The 19,553-nt window shown below is 46.9% G+C and overlaps 1 protein-coding gene across 8 annotated transcripts in view; it reads right to left on the reverse strand.

Moving 5' to 3' along the window:
* MIA3 (MIA SH3 domain ER export factor 3) overlaps positions 1-19,553 on the reverse strand; it is a 78,669-nt gene that overhangs the window by 40,378 nt on the left and 18,738 nt on the right. For 3 of the 8 annotated variants that reach the window (XM_055333995.1, XM_055333998.1, XM_055333994.1), the window contains exons 1-5: positions 17,081-17,256; positions 14,174-14,307; positions 9,763-9,849; positions 4,081-6,892; positions 1,576-1,839 (exon numbers count right to left, since the gene is read on the reverse strand). In XM_055333995.1, coding sequence (XP_055189970.1) covers positions 1,576-1,839; positions 4,081-6,892; positions 9,763-9,849; positions 14,174-14,307; positions 17,081-17,219 — 3,436 coding nt within the window. In that variant the 5' untranslated portion in view covers positions 17,220-17,256. The other 5 variants (XM_055333999.1, XM_055334002.1, XM_055333996.1 and 2 more) reach the window with 5 other exon arrangements.

A 19,553-nucleotide genomic window follows, 5' to 3' on the forward strand; every position in this document is an offset into this window, starting at 1 on the left:
CTCTTGTGTCTTCCAACCAGGAGATTCCATTCACTATTGATCTATGAATCTGACCTCTGGGGAAGTATTCCCAGTCAGGTCAGCATCTCTGTATCTGAGATACTTGGGAAGATGAGCCTGTAAAGGTAGTTGATGTCATTTTGTGACAGACCATAAAGGACAGAGCAAAAAAAATCTGTCCTTAATTCTGCAAGCTGAACTTTTCCTAGCCCTGAAAGTTTCTGAGCAAGAGAATAACAAGACTTCATGGTATAGGACTCATTTTCAACAAGTAGAACCTTTTGACTTAAAGGAGTTTAGAACTAGAGAGAATTATACATGAATGCAATATTCTCTGGACTATGAGAGACCTCTGATGTCATTTCTTCTCAAATTTGCAGTATTCCTCCCCATGCTGTGGCTTCTCCCCCACTCTGAAGAGAGACAGAGGGTCCACCCATGCTACCAGGTCTTAGAGTACCACAGGGTAACGCTATACCCATGCTTAAGGACCACAACCAAGCACAGTATGAAATCATGCCACCACGATGGGTACGCTAAATAACACAATTAGTTCTTCTTCATTAGAAACCTGTTGAGGGGCACCTGGGTGGCTCAGGGCGTGAACCCGGGGTCCCAGGATCGAGTCCCACATTGGGCTTCCCGCAGAAAGCCTGCTTCTCCCTCTGCCTTTGTCTCTCTGTGTCTCTCGTGAATAAATAAATGAAAATAAATTTAGAAACCTGTTGCTACCATTATTGGGGTTGTATTTTTGTTTTAAACGTTTTCCTCAATTCAAGTGCAAGGAGTTGCTCTCCATGGACTGTTTGCTGAGCTCTGTGATGAAGTTCTGTTCACCCATGTCAGGCCACACAGGACCAGCACACACTGCAAAGTTCTGTACTGTTCCCAATGGTATGAAGACACTGAGGCATAAATATCCCCTTCACTGTTTTTAAAAAGGGTTTTGCCAGCCTAGGTAGCAAATTAACAAAAGAGCTAAGCCACCCTGTATTCTGGGGCAGGCTGGGGTGGAGAGGACTAAGGAGTGGGGAGAAAACCCAGAATTTGCATTCACACAGTGGTTCTTAAACTTTCAATGGATCAGAATTTCCTGGAGGGCTCGTTAAACACAGCCTGCTGGTCTCCTCCCCCAGAGTTTCTGATGCCTCTGGTCTCGTTGAAAACTGTTTCAGAACATAAGGCTTTTTAAGAATAATATTTTAGATTAAAATTATTCACATAAGTACTGATGGCCAGACATTGGTTTTTGGTTAGTCTCTGGCCTTTTTCCTACTGCTGTCCTCTATCCATCTCAATGCCTGCTTTTCCTTCCATTCTGGGCTTTCTTGTTTTTTAAACTCACTCATGCCTATATTATTCTCCTTTCTGATTTCCTGCCTTTAAAAACAAGTGTCCAGGGGTACCTGGCTAGCTCAGTCCATAGAAAATATGACTCTTGATCTTGGGGTCATGAGTTTGAGCCCCACTCTGGGTACCAAGATTACTTAAATAAACTAAAAAAAAAAAAAATGTTCTAGAAGCTCCTCTTTATGACATATTTCTACCCTGTAGAGAAAAATCTGCAAGCTTTACCTGGGTCTCTCTCAGTATTTGGCTGCTGTGACAATTCTGAGGCACCCATGTCACCAACCACAGGTTGATCCAACTGGGTGGGCTCTTTAAGAATCTGTATTTGAAGGTCTTCTGTGTGATCTTGTGGGAAATGGTCTTCTGTGTGATCTTGTGGGAAATGGTCTTCTGTGTGATCTTGTGGGAAACTGTCTTCTATGTGGTCTTGTGGGAAATTATCTTCGGTGTGACCTTGTGGGAAATTATCTTCAAGGTGTGGCTGCATCCCTACAAGGAAGAAGAATGCACTGGATGGCAAAGCCTGAGGACACTGCCCGCTCTGCCGTTCCCACTGGGCAGCTCTCCCTCGCCATCCATCACCCGCCCCCACCGGGCACTTCACTACTGCCCTCCCACACGCTGGTCTCCCAGGGAGCACAAATGAGCAGGAAAATGCGGGTTCCAGCTGCTTTTGTCTCACTCCACAGGTGGCCAAAATTTATAAAGAAACCCTTATTCCAAGTATTCTATAAACACATTTATGGTAGGGTCTTCAATAACCCAACTTTCCTTGACCAACCAATACATGCTCACGAAGATAAATGTACAGAAGAGAATCTCCATCAAGCACAGAAACATGAACCACCTACTCTACACAGAAAGAACACAAACTCTTTCCTATGCAAGCATGAGTTATTTCACAGAGCTGGCACAGAGAAGGGCATTACGTACAAAAGCAGTTTGCTGAAGTACCTTTCAAATATTTTCAGAGTGTGTCTAATCATCAAAAAGAGCGAACCCATTTCCCTCCCCAACAGGCTCAGAGCGGAGCCCCATGCAACCCACAGCAAAGACGATTTTTTTTTAAGATTTTATTTATTTATTCATTAGAGACAGAGAGAGAGAGAGATAGAGAGAGGTGCAGAAACATAGGCAAAGGGAGAAGCAGGCTCCATGCAGAGAGCCCGACGTGGGACTCGAACCTGGGACTTCAGGATCACACCCAGGGCTGAAGGCGGCGCTAAACCGCTGAGCCACCGGGCTGCCCAAAGACAAATTTCTTTAAAGCTTCATACTTTACCCTGAAAATTATTTAGAGTTTGGCATTCTAATGCAAAATAGATCTGCTCTGATTACATGCAAAAATGTTTCCCTCCCCAAATTCTCAGGAAAAATTAGCCCTCTGTGAAGATGCATTTATTCTGTGACTTTATGTCCCCCTGGTACTCTACTATATGCCTCGATTCAAATACCTCAGTCTGAAAAACATGGGGACACAGACTAAGGTGTTATGACAGGCACGCCTGGGTGGCTCAGCGGATTAAGTGTCTGACTCTTGGTTTCAGCTCACATCATTATCTCAGGGTCGTGAATCAAGCCCAAAGTCCGGCTCCATGCTCAGCAAAGAGTCTCCTTGACAGTCTCTCCCTCTGCCCCACCCCTTGCTCTCTTTCTCTAAAATAGTCTTTTTTGAAAATAAATAAATAGGGGATCCCTCGGTGGCTCAGTGGTTTAGCGCCGCCTTCAGCCCAGGGCATGATCCTGGAGTCCCAGGATCGAGTCCCACATCGGGCTCCCTGCATGGAGCTTGCTTCTCCCTCTGCCTGTGTCTCTGCCTCTCTCTGTGTGTGTCTCTCATGAATAAATAAAATCCTTAAAAAAAAAATGAATGAATAAAAAAATTAACATTATACCAACTAATACAAAGAGCAGTGACTTTGTGCTTAAGAAACTATGTTCAAAAGAGCCCATTCAGAGGCTATTGGTTATGGAAGGAGTAGGTTACAGGGCTGAATGCTACAGCACAGGGAATAGAGTCAGTGGTGGTGTCACAGTTCTTGTATGGTGACAGGTGGGAGCTACACTTGCCCAGAGCATAGCAGGCAGTACAGACTTGCCCGATCACTATGTTGCACACCTGAAATTAATGTAACATTGTGTTTCAACTACACTTCAATTAAAAAAATTTACTCCGGGTACCTGCCTGGCTCAGGTAGTACAACATGCAGCTCCTGACCTTAGTGTCATGAATTCAAGCCTCAAGCTTGAAGCTTACTTGGAAGGAGGGAAGGAAAGGAAGGAAGGAAAAAAGGAAAGAAGGAAACCTACTGAGATTAAAAAAAAGAATCCCTTTCATAATTTTACATGAAGCTTGTACTTTGTTACATTTGGGTGAAAAAAAATTTTTAAGTGTTAAAAAACAAAACAAAAACCCAAAGACAGGTTTACTTGGAGCATGATTTTCTTGTCTACAGCCTTCTCTTTATCCGCTTGTCAAGTTTCCTTTTGAAAACACTACCAGCCTCAACTGTCCTAAGGGGTAAACGAGGTGAGAAATTCTCACCCACATTCCAGCCTGAGAGAAGGCAGGAAGGGACACATGCATGTCACAGTGCTGTTGTCCCTTACCTTTGGGCACCTCGTCCACTGTGGACAGAGCTTCACAAGTAAGGCAGGAGGCACCTCAGCAGCCACCGCCCCACCTGCTTCTCAAGCGCACCCCCACAAGGCCACAGGCAGGCACCTTACCTTCCATCGTGCCACCCCAGCCTTCCTGGGGGGGCTGTCCCGTGGCCAGCGGGGAAGTCTCCTCCATGGTGGAGTGTCTGTACCTGACAAAATAGATCAGGTCTTGAATATCATCTAGTACGGCTGCCTCCTCAAATATGTTACTTTCCATCATTCCCAGATCTCTGTTTTCAGCCACACGGGTATCAAGCATTTTCTCTGCTGTGCTCAGAATCTGTGACTCAGATGCACGGAAGACCTTATCTAGGACTTTCTCCACGTTATAAGGCAGGCTTTCCTGCTGTGCCAACTTCAGCTTTAATGACATTTCGTGGAACATGGCTTCCAGCTCGTGGACATCAAAGTACTTCTGGAACCTCTGCAGAGACTGTTGTTCTTTAAAGAAGCTGCCAATTATGGGCAAGTCCTTCACATGGTCGCTACGCACTGGCCTCACCGCCGTGGGTGGCGTCCCGCGCGGCGGGCCACCTTCCTGCTCCTCGGGGGCAGGCCCCTGGCTCTGTGTGTCCGCGGATCTCTCAAAGTCCTGGTCCTCTTCAGAGAGTTCTTCTACCCCAGGCTTCTGTGCGGATTTCTCAGCGCTGTCTTCTTTAAAATAATCAGAGTCTTGATTCTGAAACATTTCACCTAACCCCGGAGTCCGATTTTTCTTGTCAGGAGAGTCACTTCCTCCAGATGCTGTCTGTGCTTTCGCACCTGCAAGAGGGCTTTCTGTTTCCACCACCCCACTACCTGCTTCCCTGCCCCTGCCCCCTGGCTCTACCTCTTTGCCAAAAGTTTCACCTTTTCTTTCTATTTCCAAAATAGTACTAGTTTCTTCTTTGTTTCCTTCCATTTCTGCATCTGTATTAACCGCACCTAAAGGAGCTCTTGCGGGGGCCTGCAGGTTAACGTCTAACCACCTGCCCTGAATCCCGGGGCTTTTTTCTTTAGCCTGTTTTGCGCTGAGAGCATTTTCATCCTCCAGGAGTTCTTCAGGGCTGTGATCGTCTTCTGCCTCTGATTTCTCAGTATGGATATGGACACCTGGCACTTCCGGGCTACCTGGCCGGCCTGTGGGCTCCACTTCCTGGGAGCCCGCCTTGGGCTGTTGAGGAGCTAACTCTTCAGCTGAGGAGTCCTCTCGGACCTCCTCCTCGGCAAGCCTCCCCTTCTCGTCCATCTGCTTACTATGTGCAGCAGCTACTTCTCCTCCTTGCGGCCAGGAAAGATTTCTTCCCCAAATGGGACCCTCTTCTTTCAGTTCTCCTGGCAAACCAACTCCATCCAGAGGGGAGGGCCTAGGTTGATTGTGAGCTTTAAGAAGCCGTTCCTCTTTAAATTCCTCCTTTGGATGCTCCACTGACGGTGTGTGTGGTTTCGATCCTGCTAAAGCATGGACGTCTTCCACACGGTCCCTGGAGGCATTATGTTGACCACCCCCGGAGGGTGCTGCGATACCCACAGACTCCTGGTCAGGCTTTTCTTCGTTCACTTGACTCCCTGTGGCTTGAGGGAGGGGTTCACGCTCCGAGCCCCCTTCTGAAATCTGCTCTCCGGGCTTTTCTTCATGGAGCATTCCTTTTGCAATATGAATAGCCGCTCCTTTTAGGTCATCTTCTTTGTTATCAAAGGCTGATTCCAACATTTCTTTACCCTTTCCAGTAGCTGGCAAAGAGCCGAGGTCACCACTATGAATAGAACGGTGCGCGGTCATGCCTTCCTGCTTCTCCTCCTCCGGCCCCATCTTGGCCTGTGCCAGGCCTGGCTTGGGTTCCTTGACTCCCCTCCCTTTTCCTGCAATGTGAATTTCCAGGTCTTCGTCGTTATCTGTTTTAGTACCTACATCGTTAGCTGTAGGCAAAAGACCATCTTCTGCCTTCTTAGGGTCAATGTAATCCGCTGCTGACCGTGGTTTCCTCCATTTGCTCTCTGGGATGAACGCATCATCACCTTCCTTGCCTTCCTCTGATTCAGAACTCCCCAAATCCATACTTGTTACGCTGTCATCTTCTGTGAAGAAGACAGTATCCTCCCAGGTTGTTAATATATCTTTATCATAGTTTTTGATGCCAGGGGGCTGAGGTGCCTCAACTTTATCCTCTTCATTTGAACTCTGCTCTCTCTCTGCTGAGTATTTCTCAACTCCGGACTTCACTGGAGTTTTCACATCTTCTCCACCATGTGCAAAGGTCAGTAATGGCAGCTCGTCAAAGTTGTCTTCATTCTCCTCTTCGTCCTTGCCAACTATGTGATACTCGGCGTCCAATTCCTCATCAAAATCATCTTCTAATGAAGTAACAAGTCTGGTTGTCTCATCATCAGATACAAGTGCATCAGCAGTGGAGCCAAATTTGGTTTTTAAGTCCAGGGTCATTTCTTTTTTCAAAAGTTTATAAGCATCAATCGTCTGCTGTTCATTCGAGACCTGAGAACCATTGCTGGTTTTGTTGTTTTCACTTTCCGGCACTTTTAGTTTATCTTGTAGCATTTCCTCAAAAGGTTCGAATGAAGATGGATCTCCCTGAGCATGATCTGCTGGACTGTTTACATGCGGGTGCTTCTTTTGAGCCCCAGATCTTTCCTTGAGTTCCTTAGTGTTTTCTGAGGCTACACTTTCATTCTCCTCTGAGTTAACTTCTACTGGTTCTAGTTCGAGGTCGCTTTCCTCCAATACTTCAGGAGGGGTGTCCTCCTCATGCTGAGTTTCTTCTATGGCTTTCTCAGACTCTTCAGTTGCAGAATTGTGTAATTCCAAAAATCCTAAAAGTTCTTCTACATTATAATTATCAAAATCATCTCTTCCCCCATCAAAACAAACAAAATCCGTCTCCTATAAGAGAAAGAAAAATGTTAGCATGTCACTAAGTATCATAAGAGCAAACTCTTACCCATGCTAGTGACAGAGACAATCTCAGATTGGCTCTGGAGCAACTTCTGTGCCTCCCTTGAGTGACAACTCTTCTTGGGTGGTGAAGGGATATAGTACCTAGAATCCACTTTCCCTGGTTGCCTGCGTCCATGGATAAGGGCTCCTACCTGAGTACTATTCCCAGTTTCCCTTCGCTGTCTCTTTCCCATGGGAAACATGATTCACACAGCTGGTGAATTTGCTCTGTACCATCCCTGTTTTCTGTTTGGGACCTGCCGGAGGGCACACATATCCACTCCCCTCTGCACTGCTAGTTTTACAGGGACAATCCCCTTGGGGTGGCCCCGTTAGCTAGCTCTGATTATGGCTGGGCAAGTCTATCTTATTCTAGACTACAAAGTTAGAAAGCCTATTATTTCTACAACTTGAGCCACTTTCACTGAAAAGCTTTATCAATAAATAATAGTGACAATTTGGTCTCCATGTGCCTGACTCCTGGATCTCTCAAATTTGTTCTGAGCACAAGTGGAAAAAAACAGGGTATCATTTATTGGGTACCCCAACTCCCCAATATCCATATCTGATGTTCTGGGAATTCATCTCATAATAATATGTGCTGGAGAAGCTGGAAGACCACCCAGCTTCCCTATCACTGTGACCTCCAGGCTACACTTCTGTTTACCCAGCTGGAGACATGCAGAATCACTTTGCTGTCAAGATCTATACAGATTTCTTTTGGCTTATATTTTCTTTAGATTGGAAAAGATACATCAGCTTAGGAAGTATCCTATTAAAACACAGGTACAGGGATGCCTGGGTGGCTCAGCAGTTGAGCATCTGCCTTCAGCTCAGGGTGTGTCCCAGGATCCAGGATTGAGTCCCACATTGGGCTCCCTGTGAGGAGCCTACTTCTTCCTCTGCCTATCTCTGTGTCTCTTATAAATAAATAAATGCATCTTTAAAAATAATAATAAAAAAATAAAACACAGGTACATGGGAAATAAAAATTAATGGCACAAGGAAGAGTTTGAAACCACACCCCCACCCCACTTAATTATTTCAAGTACAACTTGAAAACAAGATTCAGGGGGTAGCCCAGGTGGCTCAGCGGTTTAGCGCCTGACTTCAGCCCAGGGCGTGATCCTGGAGACCTGGGATCGAGTCCCACACTGGGCTCCCTGCATGGAGCCTGCTTCTCTCTCTGCCTCTCATTCTCTCTGTGTCTCTTATGAATAAATAAATAAAAATCATTATAAAAAAAAAAAGAAAGAAAACAAGATTCAGTAAGGAATATGCTCTACTCTAAATCAGGGTTCTAGGTGTCATTAAGATCTGCTTTCAGGACTATCCATAAGCCTGTATTTTTCCTTTCCTCCAATAAAAAGCAAATTGACATAAAAGGGGTCATAAACAAAGGAAGTTAGAAAGCCAACAAAGATTATTCTCTTCTCCTAACTCAACTTTCACAAAAAGTCCGAGGAGCCCTGACAAGTGCAGTAGGGATGGATGATTTCTTCTTTGCATCACATGTGTTTCCAAGCCAGTTTCTTATTACTGAGGGGAAGCCTGCAGTGGGAGGTGCAGTGGGAGGGCGACTCCCAAACTACTGAGGTCACTGTGACCAATGAACTGCCATCTCACACCTCTATCCTGGGGAGTCTCTTCATTAGGAATGTGGCCAGACAAGTGATGGGGCTGATTTTATGACCCTTGAGATTATCAAGAAATGTTAAAGAGCAGTTCTGCCTCTAAGACTCCATATGTCCGGTGAGTCTCATCTAAGAAAGGCTCTAGGCCAGCAGTTCATATGTTCTCCAGCACCGCAAAGAACTGCTCAAAGATTTCTGAATGAAAGTGTGCATCAATTACTATACATTTCAAAACTCCAGAAAATAATCAGCAAGACCAAGGGTCCCAGAACACCAAACCCTCGTCATCGCAGAGCTGTCAGTGTACTCAGATGAATACGTTACAGGATGTGCAGATCTGAAACCAGACCTCCTCCAAACCTCTAAGATTTCCTATTCCAAACCTAGAACTTAACCACAATCCCTGAAATCACCAAAAGAGTCAGTAGTAAGAAAACCACTATAAATTGGCATTTGTGGCCTAATACGTAATTTAGTGTTTAATTTCACCTGATTTCTCTACACTTAAAATGTCTAAGAGCTAGTCAATGAGTGGCTTTCTGATTGAGATATTGTCTTCTCCTTTTGCTTCTAAAAAGATTTACATCTTGGGGAGCCTGGGTGGCTCAGTCGCTTAAGCCTCCTGCTCCTGATTTCGGTTTTGGTCATGATCTCAGGGTCATGAAATAGAGCCCTGTCTTGGGCTCCGAGCTCAGTGCGGAGTCTGCTTGAGTTTCTCTCCTTCTCCCTCTGTCCCTCCCCCTGCTTGCACTTGTGCGTTCTCTCTTTTGTGCGCTCTCTCTCTCTCTCTCTCTCTAAAATAAATAAATAAGAATTTTTTAAAAACTTAATAAAAGAAATATCTACCCCTGAAACTTAATAACTGAATAAGACATTGAATTCTTTATTTTTTTTTTCATATAAAGCACCAAAGAAAAACCCTATATAAGAGTATACATATTAGACAACTACCAAATAATGATTTAGTCTCCTATAAATTCTTTTCAAACTTTTTTTTCTTTTTGTTTCTATTTTTAAAGGTAACGTGATTCTAAATTAAAACTTGATACACAAATGTGAACTTGGTTTTTTTCTGGCCAAAACACAAACACTTTCAAAAATCATTAACTGACTATAACTGATGAATTTGAAAGAGAATTTAAAATTGAGAACCAAAAAAAAAAAAAAAATTCCGTAACTTACATCTGTTGGAACCTGTAGCTCCTCTTCAGTATATTCATGGACTACTTGTATTAAATCCTTAGGAAAATATCCAAAAATACGCCCAACCTATATGAAAGAATATGCAAAAATAAGCAAACAATCAAAATTCTGTATAAGAAATAAACAACAGACATCTTAGCAATGAGAGAAAATACACAAATAGGTAGGTAGCTATAAACACGAGAGATAGAGTTGCTATTATGATTACAAAGATAATTATTCCAACAAAAATTAAGTACAGAATATTTTAAGGCCAACTTTTCTAAAACCACTGAGGTTTCCTTTCAACATGCAACTTATTTCTAAACACAGAGCACATGAAATTAGATTTCTGAAGTAGATAAAAGACCTACATAAGAGAGAGTTATTATATATCTTGTGGTTAAAACTATGAAAATCAGGTGTACTCTGCTGGTTCAGTCAGAAGAACATGCGACTCTTGATCCCAGGGTCGTAATTTCAAGCCCCACACTGGGTATAAAGATTACTTAAAAATAAAAATCTTTGAAAAAAAAACTATGCAAATCAAAGCTGATTAGAAACACAATTGCAAATACCCTCCATCAAGACTTTACCTGCACATTTCATAGCTTTGCTCATCAACTGGAACTTAGAAGTCTTTCTTAAACCAATAAACAGCCATGAAAATTAAGGAAAAAGAATACAAAATTCCTAAAATATTTGATCACTATGACAAAAAGCAAATATTTATTGACAGAATAGGCTGTAGCAGCTTTTTCAAAAACTATATTTTCCAGTATTTCAGGGAGAAAATAAAATTCATATTAATGTATATATCACGCTTTAGTTTGCTACAAGGTAAATCTCTAGAGAAAATAACCCCATTTACCAACAGCACTAACAGCTAAAATACATAAAGTGTGTCCTCTTGAGACACATACACTGCCTTCTCTTGGCTACGCCTGAAACGGAAAGCAGATCTCTCTAGGCAGATCCAATGTACCGAAAGAGAAAAAGGCTATCTTATCATCAACTACTAAAATATCCTCATTAAGAGCACTGTTGTTATATCTGGCAAATATGTGAAAGCCTGTCTTAGAGCTAGAATACAGTCCTGAAGATTAGAGAAGACAGAGCAATTAAAAACTGCTATGCCAGAAGTTAAAATCTACAACTCTAAGAAACCAAAAAGGATTGCAGAAGAAAAACTAAAAACCAGAAACAAGAATCATTTTGAAGGCTAAGGGAAAAGAGTTTTTAATTTCCTAAAGTATAAGTTTCATGAAATAAGAAGAGAAAATGAGGGAAAATATACTTTTTTTTCCTTTTGCAGAAAATTTTATTAAGAGAAAATCTGGAAAAGGGAGAGAAATCAGAAATACACGGTAAAAGGAAATACATTTATCTTTGTGCAATCTCCATCCACTGAGACTATAGATCATACAAACTCGATTATTTGGGGGGCACCTGGCTAGCTCAGTCAGTAGACTGTGTGACTCTTGATCTCAGGGTTGTGGGTTTGAGCCCCATGTTGGGTGTAGAGATTATTAAAAATAATAAAATCTTTTTTTAAAAAAATACCCTCCATATTTTTACACTGGGTGATACTCTGTGTCTTTGGATCTGACAAAAAGGCGTTGCAGAATCATGGACCCTCAGGACTGGAAGTAAGCTTTTTATCTAATTTTGCTTCCATATATCATCCCTGCCAAGGAACTGCTGATTGTATTGGGCGGGGGGGGGGGGGGGGGGGGGGATATCTGTTCAAGAGAATGATTTCTGTATAAGCTACTATCGGGACAAATGTAAATAAACGCCACAGCCCTGAAAGGAAATATTCAAAAGGAAGATAGGTAAGACATGGGCTCTTCTGTTACAGGGCTCATGACTTCATAGGAGCAAAGTCGGTACACAAACCAACTGCAATACAAAGCAGTCAAGGGGATGCCACGTGAGCAGTGCAAACAAAGCGCCACCTGAACAATTATCAAACAGCCAAGATCCCTCTGCTGGGTTGCTGAGAACAGTGCTTCCCTCAGAAGGGAGCATGAGAGGTGACTATGGCCCCAGGAAAATGCAAGTTGAGCTCACTTGCCCCAATGCTCCAACTTAACCACCTCACTGTATATAAAGCATGCAGCCTAGGAACGTGGAAAAAACTTCCCAAGAGTAAAGATTATCAAGAAACCTCATGTGGTCGATTTGAAGGAAACGGAACAGATCCTTCTTTTTATATAGTGATTCAATCAGGATTCTGCCCAAATTACAAGGGGTGAACCTGACTAGGTAGTTGGTCTTTCAAGCTTCCTCCCTAAGAATGTGGAACGCCAACAAAATGGATTTATCTTTCCCTGAGTAGGTTTCTCGAGCCTTATTTTCTGTTGTTTGGTATTCTATTGACAGTAAAAGTTTTCACAGTGGAGACTGGGTATTTCTTAAAGTTTGAACAATCCTAAGGACATCAAGAACTCTTCCAACTTTCAGTAAATAAACAGTATGCACATCACACTTTTTAGCAAATAAAGGACAAGAACTCATAAGCCTCTCCATCAGGTCACTCCTAGGGAATCTCCTCATTAAAAAATCAAAAGCATGAGCATTATTTACAATAGCCAATGGAGCTCAGTTGGTTGGCTCAGATGGTTGAGCAACCAACTCTTGATTTTGGCTCAAGTCATGATTTCAGGATAGTGGGATCAATCCCCGGATAGGGCTCCACGCTCACCATAGTCTGCTTATCCCTCCGCCTGCAAGTGCACATGCTCTCGCTTGCTCACTCTCTCTCTCTCTCTCTCAATATCGGTCTGAATGAAGAAGTAAAACCTGGGGCAGCCTGGGTGGCTCAGCAGTTTAGCACCTCCTTCAGCCCGTGATCCTGGAGCCTGGGGATCGAGTTCCACGTCGGGCTCCCTGCATGGAGCCTGCTTCTCCATCTGCCTGTTTTTCTACCCCTCTATCTCTCTGTTTCTCATGAATAAATAAATAAAATCTTAAAAAAAAAAAAAAAAACAATATTTGTTAAAAAAAAAAAAAGTAAAACCTTACAACACCCAAGACTTGGAAGCAACCCAAGTGTCCACCAATAGATGACTGGATAAAGATATGGTACACATACACAGACTGACTGACAGACACAGACACAGACACACACACACACACACACTGGATATTACTTGGTCATAAAAAATGAATGAAATCTTGCCATTTGTAACATGGATGGACCTAGAGAGTATAATGCTAAGAAAGATAAGTCACTCAGAGAAAGATAAATGCCATATGATTTCACTCATTTAAGAAATGAGAAATTTAAGAAACAAAACAAAAAGAAAGACAAAAAAACTAGACATTTAAATACAGGGAGCAAACTAGTGGGTGCCACAGGAGAGGTGTGTGGAAGAATGGGTGAAATAGGTGAAGGGAATTAAGAGTACTCTTATGGTGATGAGCACAGAGTAACATATAGATTGTGGAGTTACTACATTGTACACCTGAAACCAACATAACACTGTAAGTTAATTATAGTTACATAATTATACAAAAAAAAAAATCTTAAAAATCAGAGCATGGGGGGTGGGCTGGGTGGCTCAGTTGGGATGAGCATCTGTCTGCCTTTGGCTCAGGTCATGATCCTAGGGTCCTGGAATCAAGCCCTGCATCAGGCTCCTTGCTCAGCCAGGAGTCTGCTTCTCCATCTCCCTCTGTCTGCAGCTGCCCCTGCTTATGCTCTCTCTTTCTCTCTCTGTCAAATAAATAAATAAATAAAATCTTTAAAAAATAAAAAATCAGAGCCTGATGATCATCAGTTTCCATGTCCACCATCAGGCCACCCATAAAACTGAAAGAGAGCAGCTCGGGGAGTCTCCAGGAGCAAGGCCCTGAGAGCAGGAAAAGGATGACCCAGAAGTTACAACCCAAACAAGGAAACAAAAAAACACACAGTGAAAAGGACATTTTGCTTTTTTAACAGACTAATACCAGTACCCATGATTAGGTAACTGTTTGCAGAGCTGCCAGCCTTTCACAAATATTAATAGTTTAGAAAAAAATACATATACAGTGAACTTTACACGTGAACACTTGAAACGTCGTCCTGCACAAAGTTGAGAGGAGGACCTTGAATGCTCACGAGCCCTTCTGTTGTGAAGCAACAAAGTTCAGAATTTTCAGGTTTTGCCACTACCACCTTTCCTATGTATGGGGCATCCGCGTCTGGAAAGGCCTGAACTTAATACTGAGAAGAATCAACCACGAGCCATTCTGTTTTGTTTAAGGAACCGAGCAGAGCCTCTACCTGGTGCCAGGCCTGATGCCTGCTCGGGACACAGGAAGATGTCGCCATCAAAAAACCCAGGAAAACAGTTCATTCCACCTACAGCGCTAAACAAGCCAATACAAATAAGAAGATAAAGTGTGTCAAATTTGTACTTACACTTCCGGCCCAAACTTCAGGCGGTCTCCCTGCCAGTTTATAGTAGACATACACAGCATCACCTTTTTTAAAACTCACGAAACGACAATCTGGGCCTATAAAATCTTCTAGAGCCTCACCTCGGTACATTAACACTGCAGGTAAAGAAGGAGGGGGGAGAAAAACAGGTATCAGGATTCTACTTTCACAGTCCATATTGATTTATCAGGAAAGAGGAGGGTTTCCTCGACTCTATAAACAACAACCAAGTTTCTCCAGTACTCTCTGGAATCAATCGCTTTCAATTCATATGCTCCAAGTAACTAAAATCTTTAGAGCTTTATCATTATATACCGTCCCCTACAAGTAGACAGGGGAGATGGCCACTTTGCCTGTTTTCTCTATGGATAATGAGTCCACCGCTACACGTAGCTGGAGCTGGTCTCAGGAGAAACTCTTGGTTCCCTCTCTAACCTTCTTGTCCGCAATCTCTGCTGTTCCATAATCATAAAAAGCTTCGCGGTGCAATTGGATAAATTCAAGAGCAGATGCTGCCTGGCTTAAGCATGGCCGCATGAAGAGGCAACAGGGAACTGGGGAGAGCACCCAGGAACCCCCAAGGGGTCAATTAACTTCAACTAACACTAAAAGGCACTATCTTTAAGTGGCTATAACTGCCACCATGCAGCAGTAAACACTGTCAACTTCATTTGAGGCCACACTGTGGCCTTCTTCCCTGTATAGTTATCTGGATAAATTAACAGGAAAGGACATCACAACCTATTAGTGATTAATAGTGATAATCACATATGATTATCCAATCATATGACAGGGTAATGTGAAATTATTATGAAAGCAGATAATGTTCACTGTCCCCAACACTATGAAGGTTTCAAAACGAAGGAAAGATAGCCTTTTTTATGTTTATACACAAAATCACACGTGGGCATCACGTGTTGCAGGGACAAGCAAAACTAGGAGAATTGTTCAGTAGTTACCTTCAGTCTTAAAATGCAGGACTTATATCACACTTGATCTAGAAACTAGGGGAAGCAGCATTTCTCTGTTGGCCAAACACACAGTTTCTGATATAACATGAAACGGACAATAGATACAATTAAATAAGAGAGAAAATAAGGGTGACATTGAAAGTACATTTCTTCTTAAAGCCAGTCAGCCATAAGTACATTAAAATGTATTTCAGGTACATATTTGAGGGATGAACAGATAGACTGGCAGGCAGTTTTTTGGATTTTTGAAGCTAAAATCGGATGATTTTAATACATGTCAGCATCCTAATTCAGATGTAATTGGGGAAAAGGCCAGGTTGAAGATGATGGACAATTTAAGACCCGGGATGCTATCAGAACTGGAAATGGCAATGGTGCTTTTGTTTCCCCCTTAGAAGAGATCACTGAAAAACTGTAACAATAAATTAGATGACAACATTACCCACACTGTTTGGAACAACTCTCTGAAAAGCACACAAGGACAGCTCACACCCACACACATACCCCTCACTGGATACTTTATGCAAAAGCACAGTCCCAGGCCCTGCTGGGCTGCCGCCTGTCGCGTTTGGGTTTTATCTGTCTGGACACCTCTCCTTCCCCAACCCCTGTGACAAGCAAGGGCCTTCTCAGGACCATGTCTCGGTACCGGTACTGGGGAAGCATCAACGATGGGATATTCTCCAGGTAACTGGTTCTGAGGAACCCAAGGAGGGGCGCGCTTGAAGGCAAAGAAGAGCAAACATGTCGTCTCAACCCTGCCTGCTAAAAATCCGGATTTGCTCAGAGAAACCCGAAGGGGGAAAAGCGTGGAAGACGCTCCACTTTGGTAGCGTGTCTTTGCCCTAGGTTACCTCTAGGAACGGCTTCCCACGGATCAGATGCCTCCTCGCTTCCCGTGCACGGCGTGTTGCCGGGATACAAACTCTTCCAACTATGAAATCTGTTTTCGAATAGCACCAATTTGAATATGAATAAGCCAAACTCCATAGGCTGCAGGGCCTCTCCCGCAGGAACAGCCTGCGAGGTGTACAGCTGAGACTCAGGGGCGCTCCCGCGCGCTCACCAGCCAGGTACACGGTTATTCCAGACCCTCCGCGGAGCCCTAAGAACGGTCCCGGTCCCGGTCCCGGTCCCGGTCCCACAGACAGAGGCAGGGATCCCAACAACGCGGGGCGCGAGGCCCAGGCCGGCGGGGCTCCGCAGCCCCCCGAGTGCCTCTGGCGGTCGCTCCCCGAATCCTGCCCCGGCGACTCCGGCGCTGTCGGTCCGGGTCACCGCCCTCGGGCCGTCCCCCGCCCGCAGTCTAGGACCGGGGCGCGATTCCGCTTCCTGCGCCAAGCGGCGGAGGCTGCCGGGCCCAGGTGGCCTCTGCGGGTTCTCGGCCTCTTTCGAGAGCCACAGCCTCGGGCCTCCCTGAGGGGCCCTCCCCGCCCGGCTGTCCGCAAGGGGCCTTCCCGGCACGCACGGGACAGGAGCGAGGCGGGCGCCTCGGGCTCCCGGCTCGTCCCAGACCCGGGCTCCGATCCCCGGCCAAAGGCGCAGCGAGCCCCCAACCGAGGGAAGCAGGACGGCAGAGGGGGCAGCGCCCGCGCCCTCCCCGAGCGCCCGCGGCCGGGAGGCTGCGCCCCGACCGCCCCGCCCGGGGCCCCGGCGGAGCCAGCGCGCGGCGCGCACCCCAACTGCCCCGTCTCCCCTCGGGGCCCGGCGGGGAGCAGACGCCGCGAGCCGCCGCCGCCCCCAGCCCCCGCCCCCCGCCCCCGCCGGGCCAGCGGAGGGAGGGAAACCCCGGCAACAAGTGGGGGCGCAGCCCCGGCAGGGCCCGCGGCGCCCATCCCCGCCCGGCCGGCCTGCGCCCCCCGCGCTCGCGGGGCTCCCCCCGGGGCGCCCCCCGCCCCCCCGCCCCCCCGCCGCTCACTGCTGCACTCCTCGTCCGCGCACACTTTGTGCTCCGCGAAGCGCCGGCTCGCGTCCGCCCGCGGCTGGCCCCGCACCCGCCACGGCGGCCCGAGCAGCAGCAGCAGCAGCCAGAGGAGCAGCCCCGGCGCCGCAGCCATGTTGTGGTCACCGCGGGGAGCCGGCGGCGCCGAGGCGGAGGCGAGGCCGGGCGGGCGCGGCGGGCGGGGCCGGGGGCGGCGCGGGGCGGGGCGCGGCGGGGCGCGGCGGGCGGGGGCGGCGCAGGAGCGCGCGGCGGGCCCCGCAGACACGTCAGCACGGCCTCGGCGGCGGGCCGGGGGCTCCGGGGAGGGGAGGGGAGACGGGAAGGGAGACCGGACCCGGGAGAGGATGGGGGCGCGCTCCCACCCGCGCCCCGACCCGCGCCCCCCGCGCGCCCTCGGTACCCGCGCCCCCCTGCTCCACCTGCTCCACCTGCTCCACCCGCGCCCCCGCGCGCCCTCGGTACCCGCGCCCCCCTGCTCCACCTGCTCCACCTGCTCCACCCGCGCCCCCCGCGCGCCCTCGGTACCCGCGCCCCCCTGCTCCACCCGCGCCCCCCGCGCGCCCTCCGTACCCGCGCCCCCCTGCTCCACCTGCTCCACCTGCTCCACCAGCGTCCCCGCGCGCCCTCGACCCGCGCCCGCGCCAGCCCTACGTCCCCTGCCCCCGCCCTCGGACCCGCGCCCCCGCCCTCCGACCCGCACCCCCGCGCGCCCTCGGACCCAAGCCCCCCCCCCCCCCCCCCCCGGCTCCGACCCCCGCCGCCTCGCCCCCTGCTCCGACCCGCGCACCCTCGCCCCCGGGCTGCGACCCGCGGTCCCCCCGCGCGCTCCGGTCTCCTCTCCCTCGCCCCGTCCCCTAGTCCTCGGCCCTCCGCACCGCAGCACTCATCCCTCACCCCTCCCTGCGACCTTGGAGCCCCCACTCCGTCGGCCCAACACGAGGTGCTTTTCTGGCACCTTCTCGCAGCTCTCATTTCTGGTCCAGCCCGAACCAGCCTAGCCCCGTTCCCGCCCTCATCCCCATTTTTGGTTTGGTGCGTCCTTTTCCAAACTACCAAATCCCACCCACGAGTGGCCACCTTTGGCCTCTGGTTTGCGGCTCCCCCTCCTTCAGGCTCCCAGGGGTTCCTTCGGGGACCCCATCCATGATCCCCCCCCCCTCATTTGGAAAACGCATGAGTGGAATGATGGGTTGGTGATGGAAGTTAGAGCCGGTGACCGGCTTGGTCTTTTTTTGAGCCTTAGAAGGGGCAGGGGTTGGCAGTGTCTACCAGTGTTGAGATCTTCAGATCATTGAGTCCTTATCCCTAAGGGAAGGAGCGGTTTAATTCAACAAAAATGTGTTGAGCTTCCATTTATGCATGCCAGATCCTAGGGTAGTGTCGTGAAGGACGTAGGTCAAAAGACAAGGTATCAGGCCTTTGTCTAAAATCCACAATTTAGTAGAAGCTAACGTAAAACCGGCTCAAGAATAAGTATCAGGTTGGGAAAAGCTAACTAATTGCAGCTCTTTCTGAGTTCTTGCTTTGAGTAAATGGGGGCATTCGCACTTCCGGTGAGAGATGAAGCTCAGCTTCAAACCCAGGGAAATCCTCCCTTTTAATCACAACTCTGTAAAGCCTCCATCGAGCAACATGTAATTTTTGTGCTTTCTTTCTGACTAGGGGAAACAAAATCTTGTGTAAATTACGTTATAACTGAATTATCTATATGTGCAAAGAGAGAAAGAAACCAGGGAAGATAGAAAGAAGCCACAAGCCCACAGGTCAGCCCAGAGAAGAGTGGCTACAATGTTCTAGCACTGGCTGGAGCACTTTGCGTCTGAGACCAGGGGCTTCTCACTGCAGTCCTCTCTGCTGAGGTTACTCATCAACCTCAACACCAACCCCATCGGTTGGTTTTCCAAACTAGTCGGGAGTCTTTAAAAATGAGAGGAAAGAATGTGGCCCATCCATGCAATCCAATGTTGAATAAAGAAAAAGATAAGATGTTCATGTTGATGTTAACAGTTGTTTGTAGGGGCCATGAGACTTCCTGTTGGTCTAGTGGAGTCCCCATGCTCTCTGGAGAGAATGTACAATGGATAGGGCCACGGGCCATCTAAATATAGTGCCCTTAGAGGTTCATTTCCTTTCTACTCCGAGTTTGTTTGCTTTTGAATCATGAGTGTGTCTACAGGCATCTTCAACGTTACGTGTTAAAACCCAAAGTCTTTATATTTTCTCCATCAAACCCTGTTTCTTTCAGTCTTCCTTATCTCAACAAATGCCATTTCAATTCCTGTCTTCCAAACACTCAAGTCAAAACCTTAATTCCTCCCAACTCTTTCTCTCACACCAAATCCAATCCATCAGACAGTCCTGGGCTTTCTTTAAAAGCTTTAGTGGCATGTAATTGGCATATAATAAACTGCACACAAAGTGTACACCTTGATAAGGTTTGGCATACACA

Source organism: Nyctereutes procyonoides, unplaced genomic scaffold (assembly GCF_905146905.1).
Source record: "Nyctereutes procyonoides isolate TBG_1078 unplaced genomic scaffold, NYPRO_anot_genome, whole genome shotgun sequence".
Taxonomy (NCBI): Eukaryota; Metazoa; Chordata; class Mammalia; order Carnivora; family Canidae; genus Nyctereutes; species Nyctereutes procyonoides.